This window comes from Lissotriton helveticus, chromosome 11 (assembly GCF_964261635.1).
Source record: "Lissotriton helveticus chromosome 11, aLisHel1.1, whole genome shotgun sequence".
NCBI classification, from domain to species: Eukaryota; Metazoa; Chordata; class Amphibia; order Caudata; family Salamandridae; genus Lissotriton; species Lissotriton helveticus.
Genome location: NC_136072.1, coordinates 114568127 through 114588388, shown reverse-complemented (window position 1 = coordinate 114588388; position 20262 = coordinate 114568127). Strand labels below are relative to the sequence as shown.

General features: G+C 43.5%; 1 protein-coding gene across 1 annotated transcript in view; it reads left to right on the top strand.

Moving 5' to 3' along the window:
* The window catches only part of CCDC39 (coiled-coil domain 39 molecular ruler complex subunit), a 220803-nt gene that overhangs the window by 103052 nt on the left and 97489 nt on the right, over positions 1-20262 (top strand). The window contains exons 7-10 of the mRNA XM_078666498.1: positions 1451-1642; positions 5197-5300; positions 7895-8027; positions 10425-10619. Of these exons, the coding sequence (XP_078522624.1) occupies positions 1451-1642; positions 5197-5300; positions 7895-8027; positions 10425-10619 (624 nt within the window). The remainder of the gene's footprint in view (positions 1-1450; positions 1643-5196; positions 5301-7894; positions 8028-10424; positions 10620-20262) is intronic.

Genomic DNA, 20262 nt, shown 5'->3' with positions numbered 1-20262 from the left:
TGAACGACCCAACTTCTCAATTCAGATCTTAGTATAATTAAGCCATGGAATATTATTACCCCTTATAGACCGTCCCTAATGATTGCCTGATGATTCAAACCCAGGTTTGCACTAAACCAGATTCTGTTCCACCTTGTCAAAAGGGTAAGGGCCTTCATATCAGAGATGTGCCCCATCCCAACCCTTTATGGACTATATAGGTAGCTACAGATTGAAGTATCAACAGTAACCTCCTTAGAAATTAGCTTTCTGTTGTCTGCTGCTCTGTAAAACCCTTATATCCCGATATGTCACTCCTGTAACTGGCAATAGAGATGCATTTTGTTTAATATACCGCCTGTACGGGTTCAGCCCCAAATCTATTTGTAAAAGCAAACACTACCCCCATTGCTCTAGATTCTAGACATTGTGTTCCTTTTGGCCTTTCTTTGCAGGGCCCGTGAAACCCTTTCATCAAAGAGTAGCCCCAGGCAGGAAAAAGTGGGCACCCTAGTTAGTTCTATTCCCTCTCCAAAGCATTTTCTCTGGTATTCATTTCTGGGCCCTAAGACTATCGTGTGCGATTCTGAGTAGTTTGTGCTCATTTCTTGGGAGGTCATAAAGCCTATGAAAGAATTCAGTAGTTGCAGGAACCCCACAATGTGCTTGTTATTTGGGGTATCGGTGGTTCTGAGAGTGATATGATGCAAAGTTAGATTGTTTTTAACTATTCTGCGTTGCCACTAAAGGCATCTACAGTGGTACATATAGGTGATAACTTTGGATTCAGTGATTGTTTCTGCCTAGCGTAAAAGCATTCTGCTAATACAATTGGCTCAGTTTTTATAAAGTTTCAGATTAATGTAGCAAAGACTGCGATGTTGTAATCTTTCAAAAGTCAGGGAATAACTATAGCCTAGTGTGTTGGTGTGGCCTTGCAGCAATAAGTGTAGAAATAGGCCTTCTAAATACGTATGACATAGGCAATGACTGTTGAAATTGGTTTTATTTATTATTATAAGATGGTAAAAAAAAATGCGTAGTCACAGAATCAGAACAACATTAGATTGCCCGAATTAGCAGGATAAAATGCATTATAGGTTTGTTTAAAAAGCTTAGGTGTTAAATGAAGGAGTGTCAGACAATACTTACTGTAGTATGAATAGTTTTACATGGGTGTACCCAGCTTCAATACCATGATAACACAGAATAGATTAAACCTGTTGAAATCTATATACATACAGTTTAGGGGAGTCTCCGTCTTTTAATACAGAACTTGGGTACTCTTTTTACATTTAATCCAAATTTGATTAAAACGATTGATAATTGTCTGAACTTTTAAATGTATCAATTTGTTATAAAATTAAAAAGTCCATAAAAAAAGAAGTAACCTCTTTATTATGGAAATTGCTCAATTGACTTTAAATGGGCCAAGGCTAACTAAACTTATGCATTGTTTTAATCTTGTTAGCTTCTAGCCCAGGTAAAGCAGGACCTCCGAGAAAAAGAGATGCTGGTTAACGAGCGCATCCAGTTTCTGAAGAGCGAGGTTGACAATAATGTGGAATACGAAAAGAAAATCGCTGTTCAAGAACGTCAGGCAACGAGACTTCGGCTTGATTATCAAGAACAGGAAGCCAACCGAAATCGTCTACATGCTGAGGTAAGTAAGAAAAATTATACTGAAAACTAAAGCAATATTATATTGGACTTCTCTTCCAATGACAGTTGACATGCATTGGACATTGCTTCATTTGGGCATGCAGATTCTCTGCATGCTTTTATGGGTGTCCAGCATTTGCTGGCAATCTCCTTGTCTTTCCAACTAGTCATCCTTAAAGTACATTGCTTATAAGTGCTCCCAATCTCCAAGACATCACTAACAACACAGCCACTACTTATAGGATGATCTTCCAGCACCTGCTCATTTAAGAATTGAAGAATGCCCTAACCTAGCGTGGTTTCTCTGAAACATTTTCATATTTCCGTTATGCAGATATCACTGAAAAGGGAAGAAGTTGAGTGGCATTGGGCATTTTGGCTTTGGAAATCAATAAGCTGCTGCATTGAAATGTCGGAAAAAGTCAATTAAACTAAACCATAGGGGTGAGGGTGCAGATCTTCCCAGGAGAAAGCTCAGCCCTAGTTGGTTCATCATTGTCACTGTTATTTTTCAATCCAGTTTTACTTAATCTTTAGGATTTCTAGTAGTTGAGAAGCATTGGCGGATGCATGCTTGATTGCTTGGATTTGACTGCAACTGGTACAAGGGGAAACACCAGGAAAACTGCTTTTCGGTCTCTGGTATGTTGTCTGGCACCTCTCAGATTGGTATAACCAAACACTCATACACGGACACCCTACTTCAGCCACTTTCTGTCTGTAATTTTCTGCATCATGTTTCAAGACTTTCTGCTAGACCATTTCCTAAAAGAGCTCCGTTGCAAAGTAGGAGATTCAGTCTGATCAATAGGTTCTTAGTCTGAGCACTGAGTTTAGACTACAAGTGTCTGGGAAAAATGTAAGAATTTTCTTTTCAAATCTCAATTTGGGGTTTGAAAGTTAAACATTGTGCCTTTCACCACATCATCTCCATCAAGATCCTAATATGCTTCAACAGAGTCTATGGGCATTTCACGAATTACAGTTTAGAGTATTGTGGTTAGCAAGTGTACGTTTGAAGAGAGGTTAATCTTCCTGCCTAGCACACTACCGAAATCCATGATTTGATTTCCGCCAATAATTAACATTTCTTTCGCAGATAAGCCTAACAAATCAAGATTAGTACCAGGACCAGAAGAGCACCAATTGAATACAATCACTCAGTAAATCTCAGATAGTCTTTAATGTGCACAGTCTGCCCAGAGAATTACACCTCCTACCAGCAACACCCAGTCAGAAGAAGGAAAATGTTTCTCTATGTAGACTTAAAACACAAAAAGCTTCATTATAGCCTGGGAGTCCATTCACTTCTGCCACCATGAAGCAAGTATCATTGTTGACTATCTTATTGGTCCCAGTTTCAAAAGTTGTCAATTCTGTAAGCTCTCCTGCAGAACAGTCTACTTTTGCTGTGGACAGTCGGTGCCCCATATTGTCCAATGAGGGTTCTGGTGAAAGACTGAACATTTATATAAGCCCTTACATCCAGGAAATTAATCTTGGTTTTGAGAACGAGGGGCCAGATGTGTCAAGCCTTTTAGCATTCGCACACAGCCCCCTTCCAGTTTTCAATGACTTAAACTGCCCGCAGCACAAGCTCCCATTGACATTTTTTATTTTTTTTAAATCCCTGCACCATGCCTGCCACACAGTGCAGCGATGTTTAGGGGGGCACCAATAGGTGCCCCTCTGTGCCAAATGCGGAGGGCCGGGAGGAAGGGGACCCTGTTAGGGGCCCCCAAAGTCAGTTTCCGACAGCCAATCCATGTCAGAAAGGCCGACATGGATTGGCTGTCAGACACCGACATCATAATCCCGATGGCAGAAGCGCCGTCCTTAAGGGATTTTGAGGGCTTTCCCACTGGCCGATGGGCTTCTTGAACCCTGTCTGATTCTGCAGCCGGTTTAAACTCTGACTGCCGTCTTCATAATACAGCGGTTGAACATTAGGCCTACCATGTCGGTCGGAGGCTTTCCGATCGACATCGTAAATAGGCCCAAAGTCTTAACCGACTACTGAAAGGTAGGTGTTAAGCATTCACAAGCAGGATTGGGCCTGCAAAGGATCCCACCCCCAAGTAAATGCTAAAAAAACAATTTTTAGGACTAGGCAGTTTCCCATGGACTACTGCCTAGTCTTAAAAATGTTAGTTGAACATTTCATTTTTTTTAAATGCAGCCAGGGTTTATTTATTAAACATTTTTTTTTAATTGCTTTATTTAAAAGCAGTCACACAAATGGTTGTTTGCTGACCCCAGCAAGCTACCTTACCTGTGATGGCAGCGATTCATAGTGGGTCGCAATTTGCAACCTGCCTAATTAATATACATGATATAGGTTGAATTGCAACCCACTACGAATTGGGTTTTTGCAATTCGACCTATTAGCACATTGGTCAGTTTAGAAAAACAGAATGGATTCGGTAAAAGTTGGTGTGCACTTTTGAAACAACTGTTACTGACTCCATTCTTTGTACATCTGGTCCCAAGTCTTTGTGACGCTGATGAGGGTACAATCAGAATCTTATATTGGGGGTGAGATGTGATTTTAATAGCTGCCATAAACAATCCTCACTATGTCTTGGTGGACTATATCTTTGATAATGTGCCTTCTTATGATCAAAATGCTTTACTTGATGCTGTGAACTTTTTTCATATTTGTTGTGGATGGTATGCTTAAAGCTCTGATATACTGAAATGAAGAAGCAAAATTAATAAATGCCGTTAAATTGCGCAAATAGCAGCTAGGAGTGCAATTGCAAGTTTCGTGAGGCTTTCACATGTGCCGGATTTGCATTCCTGTATAATGTAAATCTAGGAGATTCATGATCCCAAAAGTTGTTTAACACCTTCGGTGCTCATGACGAGCCCAGCTCTTCATGAGTCACAACGTAGCTGTGGTCATGACGAGCTGGGCTCATCATAACAGCTGCGCTCCGCCCACGCGCGATTGATTCCCCGCCTGTGCGGCCGAATTAATCAGTGGGTGGAGTCATGACGAGACCAGCTCGTCATGAGTACAGCTCCACTGTGACTCATGACGAGCTGGTCTCGTCACAAGCACCGCGGCGCCGTGCTCACCCCTGCCCCCTCCCCGCACCGTGGGGGAATTACCCCCGCAGCAAAGGGGTTAACCCCTATCTGGTTGCCGCTGCTTACCCATGTGAAAAAATACATAAGGATTTTACTTGCCTGCCCAGGGCGATCTGAAATGATTTAACCCTGGAAGGATGGAGTCATTGGTTTTTGCCAGCAATCTGGGATAGTAGAATAGCTGCAGTCTCTGCTTGAGTATCAACCCTTGGTCTGTGCTTACCACTGTCATTGCTGGATACTACAGTTGGTGTTGTGCTGTTGTTGAGTAGTTTTAAGTGTACTCAGCCTTGCTCTGACTGGTTTTGTGGCTAGGGCATGGAGGTTAAAGTCCGTGAGATATTGTTCACTATTGATTTTTATATGGGTGAAGTAAGCAGCTTTGAGTTCAGAAATTGAGAAAACAGCAAGGAAAAACAGACAATAATGCATAACTTTTTATTTTGTTTTACTGCTGATTAGCTGGATACATTAAAAGCTACTGTGGATCGAACAGCCAGAGACTTGGAATCCATTAGACTACAAGTAGCAAACCTGAAGAAAGAAACCCAGGACAAGAAACATAGGTACTCGAGCAACACATTTTACAGTTCTTTATTAAAACCCATCAAGCACTTGCTTTAGGAACTCAATATCACTGTTTCACTATCATCTAATTGCTGCAGTCGTTAATCATGACCCGGTAGAGCATGTACTGTGAGATGCATGTCTCTGGCATGTATTTATATATCGCAAACACAGTCAAAAGGCACCAGAGTACTGTGCATTGGCAAGGAGATACAGTATGAGAGTGAATCTAGGTGAGGTGTGCTAGGTTATGAGAGGGAATGTTGACTTTTTTGTATCACACTGTTGTGTACTTTTTATAGTTGTGGCGTTATCTCTTTCCTGAATTGAGGAAGGGTGTGGGGGGTTGTTATTGGCTTACAAAGTCTTACGTACCTGTGGAAGGTAAATGACATTGTATTCTACACAAAGTTCTGTCATAGGATGTTTAGATTTGAATCTAGAGTGTGTGCCCCCGAGGCAGTCTTACCCAACGCTGCTAGCGGGATGTCAATGGAAATAAAACTTCATACTTACTCATACCTCTTTGGGTCCACCTTTACTCTGTTATTTGATTACCACAGTGGTGTTGATGGATAAGAGGCTGTTGTTGCAGATCTTGGATGCACAGATAGAGAAAGTCAGTTGTCTAGCCCTATCCATTCTTCACCTTCTCGTCTCCAGTCTGATAATGTTCTGGTTGTGTGTGTGTGTCAAGAGTTTACAAAGATGGCGGGCTTCTCACTCAGAGAGGCAGAGGTGCCAATCAATATGTTTATACACATAACACCACCAATACTCTGAATCTGCTGACCTCAAATGTCTGTTTTTCTAGTAAGGTTTGTAAGGATAGGATTAGCACAGTGCCATCCAACCAGGTAGAAAGTGACAATACTTTTGCCATTTTTACAGCAAAGTGTTTAAGCATTGGATTAGCTGGTTCCATTCTTGCTAAGCTGAAAATGACAAAGCCTTTTACCATTCCAGGCACAGTAGTGCATCTTTGTATTGGTAAAATACCATCCATGCCAGCCTGGAATGAATAAAAACAACTCCTCACACACGTGTTTCGTTCTTATTAGAGCTCTTCAGAGCGGTGTAGCTTTTTCCAGACACAAAGGAGCTGCCATTATAAGTCTAGACAATGCCCTTTCAGGCTTAGAGCGCTGCATAAATTATGCAAAAAAGGAAGCATAAAACTCTGGGTAATTCCTAAGTTTTGATGCAGAGCCACTCCTTTGTAGGAAACACCCAATAACACCACTGACACTCTGAATCTGCCCACCTCTAAGGTCTGTTTTTCTGGCTTAGTTTTTAAGCATAGAATTAGCACAGTGACATCAACAGCGAGCTAGAAAATGACAAAACCTTTTGCCATTCGTACAGCTAAGTCTTTTAGAATGGGATTAGCAAGTGCCATTCATGCCAAGTTGAAAAATGACAAGGCCTTTTACCACTCCAGGACCAGTATTACAGCAGATTTTCTAGAGCCACATTTTTTTCTTTACCTCTTCCACCCACCCAACTCTAGGACCCAAAATGAACGTATGACAAAAGTACACATAGTCCAATTCTCATATGCTGGATCCTAAAAATGAAGATCTCTTCATGTCCATCTCAGTGTTTATGTGCAATTTTCATGCATCTTAATATCAGGAGTCCTATGGAACAACTGGGTTTATCATGCATGAACATGTGAGTTAATTTTGATGGAAGGGAGGGTTTCAAGCTGAGGCACATTTGGGCACTGCTCTGAAAAATGTGTATTTTTGGGGAAACCCGATACATTCTAAGTCTAGAAAATGTTGAGCATTTTTGCAAAGGAAATCCGTTGTAAAAGACTGATTCAGACAGCCATTTTCTGCTTTAAACACACATTTAAGCCCAAAATGGCTTCCTTTATGCCGCTAAGGAATGCACAGAAAGATTCCTTACAGTCATAAATAGTTTTAAGCTCTGCAGAGTGGCATGTAAACTGCAGGTGCAAATCTGGTGCAAAGAGTGGTGGAGGGGTTGGGAAGGGTTTGATGGGCAGACCCTGTTGTAGCTTGCCTTGACATTTTATCAACACCACCTACTTGTGAATTTGTTAGCATTCATAAATTCAGACCTGATGCTTTCTTAACCTAATAATGGTTGGAGTTTTACTCCATCACAGAGCTGAAGTAGCTCCCTTTCCATGGGATGAAAAAAGAACAGATCACTTTCACACAGTTTAGTGGAAGTGACAGTGTAATGGCACATTTGGATACAATTGCTCATCAGGTTGCATTATCCCAAGCCAGTATTGTACACCTCACTTCTGTCCAAAATGGGAACCCGGGCATCACATCATGTGATATACCCTGTAGTATGCCTGTAATCCTCCGTCCGGAGGGTTACTGGACTGGAAATGTTTGGGAATTCCTAAAGTAGTCAATCTGAACCATTTCCTATTTGTTTACCTGCTCCTAAGCGTAGATTCAGTTGCATGTTTGTTTTACCTATGCCAGATGGGGATGACTTGGACAGGCATTTTTATTTTTATCTGGTGTCTCCGAAAGACTGTTGAAGTGAAATTCCTATTAACTCTATCAGTAAAACTAACAATTTTGTTAAAATATTTTTTCTTTAGATTGGAAGTTGCAAAGGAGCAAAATGATGCACTGTCACAAAAACTGAAATGTACGAATATGTCTACGCTAAGTGTTGAAGAAAAAGCTAAGCAGATAGAGGATATGCTAAAGGAAGAGGAACAATATGTGATGGTACAGAAACATTTTCATGAAGCAAACCAGAGTTTATTTTGATAACGTTTGGTAATGTATATATATGTGCGTGCGTGTGTGTGTGTGTGTGTGTGTATATATATATATATATATATATATATATATATATATATATATATCCACAGCAGTTTCTTCGTGTGCAGGAGCTCATGACCCTACAGGGCAGCCTCGGACGAACACGGGAACGAAGCATCCCGCTTAGTTACATCCAGCAATGTAAAAGAGAAAAGCTGAGGCACAGGTAGCATGTCAACAGGCATTTATTATTCATTTGAGCGGCAACACGCAAAGATTGGCCTGACGCGTTTCAGCTGGATTAGCCTTAATCATAGACCTGCTTGAGCAGCTTTGCCAGTGAGTCTCAATGTCCCACAATCCATCATTTTGGTAAGTACCGGTGCAGACAAAAAGTGCATGAAATTAAAATTCAGATTGCTGCTTTCTTGTGTTGCCGCAATACCAGAAAATGTCTCGTTACATGTGTACAAGGGGTGATGAAATATCCTCCCTGCATCCCTTGCTCCTTTTTCATTTTTTTGTCAAGTGATCTCGGGGAAATCCTGAAATTGGAGCGGGTCAGTCTCCCAACATTCAAATCCACAGCTGTTTCTTCGTGCGCAGGAGCTCATGACCCTACAGGGCAGCCTCGGACGAACACGGGAACGAAGCATCCCGCTTAGTTGAATCCAGCAATGTAAAAGAGAAAAGCCGAGGCACAGGTAGCATGTCAACAGGCATTTATTATTCATTTTAGCGGCAAAACGCAAAGATTGGTCTGACGCGTTTCAGCTGGATTAGCCTTAATCATAGACCTGCTTGAGCAGCTTTGCCAGTGAGTCTCAATGTCCCACAATCCATCATTTTGGTAAGTACCGGTGCAGGCAAAAAGTGCATGAAATTAAAATTCAGATTGCTGCTTTCTTGTGTTGCCGCAATACCAGAAAATGTCTCGTTACATGTGTACAAGGGGTGATGAAATATCCCCCCTGCATCCCTTGCTCCTTTTTCATTTTTTTGTCGAGTGATCTCGGGGAAATCCTGAAATTGGAGCGGGTCAGTCTCCCAACATTCAAATCCACAACAGTTCCTTCGTGTGCAGGAGCTCATGACCCAACAGGGCAGCCTCGGACGAACACGGGAACGAAGCATCCCCCTTAGTTGCATCCAGCAATGTAAAAGAGAAAAGCCGAGGCACAGGTAGCACACACACATATGTATGTATATGTATACATTTGATTTTGTCTGTAAAAAATCCTATTGACAGAAATAATACTGTGCATCGCCACAATATGTTTTTAAAAAACATGCACAAAACAAAAACACACCTTCATTGAATGCAGAGAGCAGAGGGAGAGGGATTGGAATAATTGCAGCATGTAACAGAGTCTTGCTGTCATTCAGAAACTCTGTTTAGTTTGGTCAACAAAAAAGAAGACCCAGAATATTAAAACTTTTTAAGTGACTATCTATATTTGAGAGTTGATATCCATGCTGCATCAAGCTTGTTATGGTCCCTTAGCCATGTGTCAATATTATGCTTTCCTGTTGCTTTCAATTTATGTTTCTCACCATCAACACAGAAATCAAATCAGTGCTAGCACAGAATGTTCAATGTGCAATTTCCTACAGATGCCTGTAAATCCAAGTGTTTGATATCTATATGTAGCTGGCTTCAACAGTCCACTTTGGGCATCTAACTTTAAGTGTCACAGTTGAGAAATGTAAATAATAACCTCCAGCTAGTGCTTAATTGGTCGAAAAATAAGTGCATGCACGGCCCAAAGTTTAGGAGCCTGCTGCTGAATGCATAATTGCTGAATACCAAGGCTGCCTAGTTTTGATTTCACCCATGCCTCTTTATTGTGCCATCTTGCTTTAATATGTTACTCTTTCTCATTCTCACAAGTTTTTTTAAATCTCTGCTTTCTCTATTTGTCATAGGTTTCTTTTCTTTCTCTTCCTCTTTCACTTTTTTCTGTCTTACTCTCACTGTCAAAATCTGACTAGGAAAAATAAGTCACAGTCCCTAAACAAAAGAATGCTGGTTCCCACCATATGTAACTAATGGCATAAACTAAGCCAATCCTTCACTCAAGGGGCAAGTACATTTTGATGTCTGATGAGAATGGTGCTTTCTTTTGCAGATCTGTAATATGTTCAGGGCAACCCATAAAACTTGATTATGAGAATATTACAGATATATCTTTGCTAGGAGTCATAGTGTATGTAAACAATTCACTATCCTTATAACATAAAGATAACTTATCTGATCTGTTACCTCTCACTCTGTATATGCTGTAGATGTGTATGTTTTTTAGAATGTTTATTGTTACACAGCTCCATTTCTTACTCCAATGTTTATTTTCGTTCATTCAGGAAATTGAAGTTCAGTTGAAACAATTGCGGGAGCTGCATTTCAAAAAAACTCAAGAGTTGCATCACCAGAACACAAAAGAGAAGACCCTTCTTTCAGAAATCAGTGGATGCCACGCAACTTTGAGAAATCGCAGTTCTTTTTTGCATAAACTAGATGAGAACGCTCTAAAGCAACAAAAAATCCTTTATAACCAGGTATACATAATTGCATCTGCTTCTATATTGGGCATACATTCATTTTAACAAATATAACCATGTGTAGAGTTCTGTTTATGTGAGTTACAGGTTGCCTTCCTTAATGGGAATCTCTACACCTCATTTATTTTTTGTAACGTTTTCTTATTGTTTAATCAGGATGCAGTAATGTTGACATGACGTTATTAATTTAAAATATATATTGCCTACTGGCGGTCGCCAGTAGGTAGTTATAGTTACAACCTAGTTTCCATATGAAAAGCATTTTTTGATTTGTTAATTACTTTGGCTTCGTTTGACCAATCTTTGCAAAATTCTCCCCACAAAAAGTCTATCCAGGTCAGCTCCTATCCTGAAAGTTTGGGGGTGATTCGTCAAGGGGGCTCTGAGAAAAAAGGGGGGGTCCCAAAACGCGTTTTCCCCATGTTAGTTTCCATAGGAAATTGTGCGACGAGCTACAGCCCGAACTACTGAACGGAATTACCCCAAATTTGGCAGAAAGTTAGAGCTTGGTTCATAAAGCGACCTTTTTTTTAAATGGTGTAAATCCGTTCAGTAGTTTTTGAGAAATTAAAAAAATAAGAGTCAAAAAATCAATTTCGTATAGGAAACTTTGTGCAAGGCTACAGCTGAAACTACTGAACGTAATTACCTCAAATTTGGCATAAAGGTAGTGCGTGGGTCAGAAAGCGACCATTTTTTTAAATGGTGTAAATCCATTCAGTAGTTGCTGAAAAATTAGAAAAATAAAAGTTTCGATATCTGGGCGGACCCTAAGTCCAGTGCACGACCTTCACTGTGATTGGCTGCCAACACTCCAAACCAGGAAGTGTTGGCATCCATCTTGTGGCTCGGTAGAAGAGAGTCACCAGAAAAAAGAGCAACAAAGGTATAAAACAAGAGAAGGGGGTAGGGTAGAAACACCCTGACCCCTAGGCATGCTTAGGGGGTCTCAAAAGGACCCCCAGGGCCAAAAAGAGCATTTAAAAAAATATAATTCGGAGCAATTCGCACTTGGGTCGCGAGTTCCCGCGTTTTAGTTTAATTAGGCCCCTGGGAGGGCTAGGTCCTGGGGGCATTTCTTAAAAAAATTATATTTTAATGACACCTCTGGGTGGGCTAGGTCCCAGGGGCATTTCTTAAAAAACTAATAGCGGAGTCCGCTGGGGCCCCCGCAGCCCAGGGGCTTTACTGATGTTGGGAGGGGGAATTCAGTAGGCTGTAGAAATTATATCGGGAAAACAACAATGCGCCGTATTGCGGCCTTCCTGTAATATAATGCAGAATAATGTTTACTTATAATGCAGTGTTCACCGTTATCACGGATAGTGTCACTTTGTTACAGGAAATTTAATAATACGTGGGAGGGCGTGTTCTGTATCTGTTTGTGGAACAAAATAAAAATTTAATTAGCTGAAGTGTTGCTAAAATAAGCTTAATGTTCATTGGCTGCGAACCATTGAGAGTAGAAGTGTTTATAGCCATTCTCTTCCCCTTCGCAGGATAGCAAGGACCTCTGATTGTTTCACATGTTCTAAGGAGGTCCTTCTAGAGCTTAATGTTCATTGGTTGCGAACCATTGAAAGTAGAAGTGTTGCTAGCTATTGCTTTCTCCTCCGCGGAGTAGGAGGGTCATCAGATTGGCTGACGTGTTCTAAGGAGGAACTTCCAGAGCTTAATGTTGATTGGTTGCGAACTATTGAAAGTAGAGGTGTTGCCAGCCATTCACTTCCCCTCCGTGGAGTAGGAGGGACATCTGATTGGCTGACGTGTTCCAAGGAGGACTTTCTCAAGCTTACTGTTGATTGGCTGTAAACCTTTGAAAGTAGAAGTGTTGTCAGCGATACCTTCCCCCTCCGCGGAGTATTAGGGACATGTCATTGGGTAACGTGTTCCAAGTGGGACCTTGCCAAGCTTAATGTTCATTGGCTGTGAAGCATTACAAGTAGAATTGTTGACAGCCATTCCCTCCCCTTCTGCGAAACATCATGGACATTTTGTTGACTAAAGTGTTCCAAGTACAAGTTTGCTTGTTATTGGGTGGGAACGGTTCACTTTTGTCAGCCATTTTGTGACACCCTTCAAAGGAGTATGGGAAAACAAAGTAGTAGAGGGGAGTATAGAAACACTGTTAACTCTGTACAGCGGTCACAAGGTGGTGGACAGGGACTGTGAAGGTCAATTTTGCGGGACCTTCCGAAGCTTGATTTTCATTGGCTGTGAAGCATTAAAAGTAGAAGTGTTGACAGCCATTCCCTCCCCTTCTGCGGAACACCATGGGCATTTTATTGACTAAAATGTTTCAAGTACAAGTTTGCTCCTTATTAGGTGGGAACGGTTAACTGTTGTCAGCCATTTTGTGACACACTTCAAAGGAGTACGGGGAAACAAAGTAGTAGAGGGGAGTGTAGGAACACTCTGTACAGTGGTCACAAGGTGGTGGACAGGGACTGTGAAGGTACGTTTTTTAAATATATTTTAAGGGCCATTTGTATAATTTGCATGGGGCCTACAAATCATGTCGGGAAAACAACAGTGTGTTGCGGTCTCCTTTTTATTAAGTCAGCGGGTGGGATACTTCACAGGAGCAGTATTTACTTATAATGTGGTGGTTACTTTTCTGACGGGGAGTGCTACATCTTTGGAGCTAATATTATAATATGGATGGGGTTGAAAAAGAAAGTGCGCTGTTGCGGTCTTCATTTAAATAAGGTTCTGAATAACCTACTTTTCGGGAGCAATGTTTACTTATAATGTATAGTTATAGTGCTGTGCTTACTTCTGTCGCGGGTAGTGCTATTTCCTTGGAACAAAATAGTAAGTGTGGTTGCGCTGCAAAAAATTAAGTCTAGGTTTGAAACAGTTTTTATTAAGCAATCACAAATATATACTTTCTTAAGAATAGGAAAGAGGGGTGACAAATAAAAACGCAATTCAGAAAATATCCCTTAAGCATGGCCAACCCCTCGTTTTTTTTATTGCCTATAGTTTGTAAAAGTGTTGCCCCATATTCATGTTAATATAAGAGGGCATGAGTTACTTTTAGATAAAGTAGAAAAGAAGTGCAACAAGAAACACTCTGTACTACATCATCTCAGGTCAGAAGAACAATAACAAGTAAAAAACATTTAAAATAAAATACCTAGAAATGTACACTTCATCAAAACATTAAATAAAGCACTATGTATACAGTTTTTTTTAAAAGACTACTATTTTATAAAATATTAGCAGTTACAAACTGTGAGGTAGTAAGTTATCAACGGAAATAGCTGTAGTAAATGTATGTCGCAGAGATAGATCTTCAACTCCTCTGAAGTACAGTAAGTTTACAGTATTAAAATATACATGGTGACTTTATAGTATTGCACAGGAGAAGAAGAATAAGGAGGACAACAAAAAAAATTAAATTTTTACAGTCTCTATTCTGTAGAAGTTGGGAAAGTTTTGTCGTAGTGCTTAAAGGTCGCTCACTGCTCTGGTAACATATCATGTACTCCATTAACAATATATAGAAAAGTAGTAATATATACAATACTATTCCTATATACTGTATAGGGAGAACGAAATTAGGAACCAAAACAAAGAAAAGGGAAATACGAAAATATTAATTAAGAAATGTAGGGTTTATCAAAGGCATTTAGTAAAAAAGTATCTAAGTAAATAATCTTTTTTTAGAACTGCAATTCCGAAAAATATTCTCACTGTAAAAATATCTGATCAAGTAGAGTTAGAAAGGTCAGTAAGCTGTGTTTGAGATGGTTTACTCCTGGCGGCGACAAATCTCCAATTCCTCTTGTGTGAAAATATGATACTCTATTACAATATAGAGAGTTTCAGTGATGTCACACAAAAAACAGAAAAGGAACGAAATATTTTTCAGCTGTGATTATGTTGGCTTTTTTTCCCGCAACTTCGAGATCTTTCGTCTTCACGCCGACAGCTCATAAACTCCTCTCAGATCATAATGACTGTGAATCTTATAATATAAAGATTTACAGTATATGATCAAAGAGGGGAAACAGAGTAAGAAGGAGAAGCTGTTCTCTTTACATATGAATGTTTAGTCTTCGCATCGACGGGTCACTAACACCTCTGAAGTTCGCTTTACTCTGATTATTACAATGTACATAGTCACAGTATATAACCTCAAAGGAGCCTGAAAAGGAACAGTGTTGCCTCTATTCTGGGTTTTTCTCAATACCACCTGGTGACGTTACATATAAATGGGAAAAACATCCAATAACACTTTTTTTGTAATACATATCTTTAAATATTCACAAATAGCTATGCATTATAAATATCTACTATGCCATAATCAAACAACTTACAACTTCGTAATATGTTTTGTTGTCGCAAAAGAAGAATCCGACGCTATAAAAGGGAACCTGCATCACAGAATGGACATGCGGTGGGCAGATCCCCGGTGAACGTCGGATTGCTCCCGCACCGTTGCAGTTCAGGACCGTGGTGCCCGGGGCTCAAGAGTGCTGCGGTGAGGAGCGGAGGGGCGGCGGAGGTCCGGGAGCACAGAAGTGAGGGGAAGAGGGGCGGCGGACCTCTGGCTGCGGGTCTCAGTCCGAGATTCGGTGGACGTTGCAGCAATTCCCCACTGAAGGTGGCGAGGGGGTCTTTGCTGGCTATGTGTGGGCAGCATTACTATTTGCAGCGTTCCCCGCATTACCCCCCGCTTGGCAGGGAGACTTTGCTACGGGAAAGTGGACTGGGCCCTTCTGCTGTTTACTGGGGGCTGACCTTAGCTGTGGTGGCCGCGTGGCGTGACCCCTCGTGGTGGTAGGGCATGAGCGGCTGAAGCGGGTTTGGGCGCCCCCCCTTCTGCCGCCATTACTGGGCGCTCTGGTGGAGCTGGGGCTTGAAGATCTGTGCTGCTGAGAGCCTTGGGCCTGCCCTCGGCCCGCGAGTTGGCGGGCGGCGGTTCTCTGCCCCTATACTATACATTGCTTCGCCTTTGTTATCCAGGGCGGTCGCCATTAATGTGCACTGTTCTGACTGGAGCCTGGCAGCCCGCTTCCCTGTACGCGCTGTGGGGGGGAGGCAGGTAGTGGAGGACTTTCACCTGCCCCCCGGTGGAGCTGGTTGGTCCGTGTGTCGGCGGACGGTGTGGCGTGGTGTGGAGGTGTAGTGGCAGTGGCGAAAGCAAGGGGCTCAGCTTTGCGCACTGTGGGGGGGCTCCGTGTCTGTGTGAGTGCAGGGGCTCCCCCTTCTTGATATCTGCCCCTTTTTGTGTCCTGGGCTCTGGCTTTCCCTTGCTAGCCACGTTGGCCGTGAGGTGTTGCAGGCCTTTGGCTCGCTGCCTGGAGTTTGAGTTCTGGCTCCGCCACGGATGGACCCCAACAGTGTTCCTCACGGGGGCCGACGCTATCCGCCCTTCCTTATGTGTTAGACCGGCTGGTCCTATGGATGGGGGTCTCCTGAGTGTCTTCGGTGTCTCTTCTCGCGGCCCTGCCTTGATGGCTCGCCTGAGGTGCCATGTCTTCCCCCAGGAATAGAAAGGACAAGCCACAGAAGGATCTCCTGCAGAAGACGACGGGTCAATCCGCCTCTCAGCAGGAATCTAAATCGCCGCAACTCGAGGACAATGATACGCCGGCGACCAAAGCTTTTATGATTGAGCTGTTCTCAGCCATTAAGGAGGACATCCTGGAGCTTCGCTCCCAGCTCTCTTCTGATCTAAGAAAAGTCCGGCGGGATGTGGATGCCATCGGAGAGCGAGTGGCGGCCTTGGAAGAGCACGACTTAGGATGGTAGGATGATCTCCACCAGCTCCAGCAGGATGTGATTCGCCTCACGGAGCAGAATTTGGATCTCCAGGCCCACGCTGAGGACTTAGAAAATCGTCCAGGCGTAATAACATCAGAATCCGGGCGGTTCCTTGGAAAGGAGGAGTTGGATTGTGTGCACCGTGTTGGCCTGCCGCGTGGTCCTAAGGCTCCCCCTCTAGGCATACTTGTCTGTGTCCATGACTTCCAACTTAAGAAGCAAATTCTGCGCAAGGCCAGAGATCTCAACCCTGTGCAGTTCCGTGGTCATCAGCCCGCACTCTTCCAGGATTTGGCGGTCTCCCCCTTGACCAAACATAGGGACTTTAAGCCCATCACTAATCCTCTTCGGGAGCAAGGCATCCCCTACTCATGGGGCCATCCTTTTGGCCTCATTTTCAAGCATCAAGGCAAGCTCCTGCAGATCCGCTCTTTGGAAGGTGCTCACGATGTATTGGGACTGGAGCGGCCTTCTCCTCAGCCTGGGAACAACGGATCTCCTTTGAGGCAACGCAGCCGCTCCACCGACTGGCAGCATGGTGGGAGATCACCCCCACCCCCATCAAAACCGGACACGTCCACTAGAATGTTGGAGTGGGAGGCGGCCCTTACTTCTGTGGCGCAGGTGACGGATAATACAGGCGTCCCTTGATCTACACACAATTGGCATCAGTTGTGCTCATATTTTGGCGCTGGAGGAGGGGGGCAGTCTGGCGAGGAGTTGTATCATCCCTTGCCCTTTGTTCGGTGGACTTACTCAGTACCAGGCGTGTGACTTGATCTAGGATTGCGCCATGTCCCCCTACACATTTGACTCGCAAGACTGACTGTTGTCACTATATTCGACTTTTGGGTTCTCTTCTTTTTCATGTTCTATTGCATTATGTGTTAGGGAATTGGGTTTTGTGGGTATTTTGGGGTTGCTTTAGGGGCTCCGCATCAGATCTCAGGCAGGTAGGGCAGGTCTCTGGCCCAAGGTCCTTGACTCCTTATGGCCCTAGTACTATTGAGCTTGGGCAGCTAGATGTCTTTTTCTCCTCCCTTGGCTGCTATGGGTAGAGATCTAAAAATTGTAAGCCTAAATGTCAGAGGGTTAAATAGCCCAGTTAAGCGATCTGCAATACTTTCACTCTTAGAAAATGCTGAGGGTGATATATGCCTGCTACAGGAAACCCACCTGCTCTCCAAAGATACTAAGCGCATGAAGGATAAGCGTTTTCCACAGCAAATATGGTCCTCCGGTCCGGCTAAGAAACATGGGGTGGCAATTCTTTTTAGTGGCGCGCACACTGCAAAGTACTCTCTCATGTAGTTGACATTAAAGGCAGGTTCCTGGCTGTCCGCATTCAATGCGGAGATACGCAAATGACAGTAGGGACATTATATGCCCCGAACGAACAGCAAGAATCCTTCCTGCGCTTGGCTCTTTCTGAAGTTCTAACATCTCCAGATGCGACGCTATTGGTGGGAGGTGAACTGAATGTAGTTAAGGATCCAGGGATGGTCCTGCTAATGCGTATGTCTTAGTGCTGTATTTTCACCCTGTTCTTTCCAATCATTTGCTCCGCACGAAATGCACTGTTGTAATTTTCTCAGACCTCAACTGATTTTCGCTGTCTGTAATATCCTTAATGCTATTGTTGCAGGGTTGTTAAATGCGGTACCGGCGGTTAGGTTTGTTATTAACTTAGTAATTCAGCTGGCGGTATTATATGCTGTACAATTGAAATGTGATATATGCTGATTATTGTATATTATGAAAACTCAATAAACAAATATAAAAAAAAAAGGATCCAGGGATGGATAGCTCAGAGCAACGATCGCATCAGGCGGGTGCCCTGTCACAGGGTGGGAAACAGTGGTTGATTGATGGTGGATTGAGTGATGTGTGGCGGGTCCAGCATCCTAACGAGCGTGACGACACCTATTATTCCGCGGTCCACAAACCCCATGCACGCTTAGACCACTTCTTAGCCGCATCCTCTCTCCTCCCCCACTTGCACGCAGCAGATATTACTCCTTGGTCCTTGTCGGATCATGCCCTAATCTCGGTTCTGCTTACCTCCCATGGCAAGCGTCACCACCGCCTGGCTGGCGTCTCCGCGACTCCCTGCTACATGTTACATGACGAGCTCAGCTCGTCATCAGCACACGGTAGGTAACGCTGATGACGAGCTGAGCTCGTCATCAGCATGGAAGGGGTTAAACCCGGGAAGGATCCTAAAGAATGCAGATCCTACCGGCCAATTTCCCTCCTGAACATTGATGCGAAGCTTTTCGCGAGTATCCTGGCAGCGCGACTTAGCATCTTGATAAAATGCCTTATTGATCCGGACCAGTCCGGCTTCATTCCGACGCGGCAAGGAGGGGACAACCCCATACGTCTCCTCCACCTTATGTACTTAATTCACCGGTCTCGCACTGCGGCCTTTTTGCTCTCAATCGATGCGGAGAAGGCCTTTGACCGAGTCGATTGGGAGTACCTATTTGCAGTCTTCCGGGCTTTTGGATTTGGCAATAACTTTGTCCGATGGGTCCAGGGTCTTTACGCAGCCCCTAAGGCAGCGGTGCGACTGAACAGGCATAAATTAGCCCTCTTCCCTATCTCCAGAGGAACGCGGCAGGGGTGTCCCTTGTCACCGTTGCTTTTCGCGCTCTATATGGAGCCTTTTGCCCAATGCATGTGGTTGAATCTAGATATTGTAGGCATCAAGTTCAGTGCTGATACTCACAAAATTAGTTTGTATGCAGACGATGTCATCCTGTCGCTCACACAACCCCATTCCACGGTGCGGTGCCTGGCAGGAGAGCTCCTTGAATTTGGAAAGATCGCAGGGTTTAAAGTAAACTTTTCGAAATCGCAGATTCTCAATATTTCTATCCCTGACGATAAGGTCCAGGACCTGCAGCAGGATTTTGCCTTCCAGTGGGTGCACACCTACATTACGTACTTGGGCGTTCGGTTGGCGTCCTCTATTGCTAAAACTATTACCCTCAACTATAAATTATTGATGGATCAAACTACCACGCCATTGTCTGATTGGTCCCGCCTCAACCTGGCATGGTATGGGCGGTTAGCGGCAGTGAAAATGACTGTGCTCCCGCGTATCCTTTATCTGTTTCAGATGTTCCCAGTGTGCCCTCCACCAGGCACCCTGTGGAAGTTACAGGGGCTCCATAACAAATTTTTTTGTGGGGCAATAAAAAGCTGCAACACGCATTATCACTTTTCACTTCACCGAAAGCTGGGGGGGATGGGCTTCATGCTAGTGGGGGCTGATTATCAAGCGTCCTGTCTCCGCTACATCACGGAATGGAACAGGCCTGTGTCCAGCAAACACTGGAACTTTATGGACCAAACGTTGGCTGGTTGTAACATCTGGCGTGAACTTTGGCTGCTGCGCACACACAGAGTGTGGGGCCTTTACTCCTCTCCGACTCTTAAAGTATGGAATCAGTTAGCGTGACACAGAGGCTGGACTACGTTTTCCTCCCCATAACTCCTATCGTGGTCAACTTCGATTTTCCTCCAGGGGTCGTGTCTCCAGTCTTTCACCATTGGAGGGAGGAGGGCTGCAAAAGGGCGGGTTCCCTATTTGATCTAGATGGTTTGATTCCCTTCCCTCAACTGCGTAAGAATTATTATGATCTGCCAGAGTCAGACGCTTTCCATTACTCACAGCTTGCACAATGGGTGACCCAACCCTCCAATTTCGCTCGAATGTCCCACCCCTTGACCACTTTTGAACAGTGGCTGGTCTGCAAAAAGGATGACCGTAAGCTCATATCTGAATTGTACGCGATGATCATGGCTCGCCCCAAGAAGCAGCGTACGAAGGCGCAGGTCCGCTGAGAGACTGAATTAG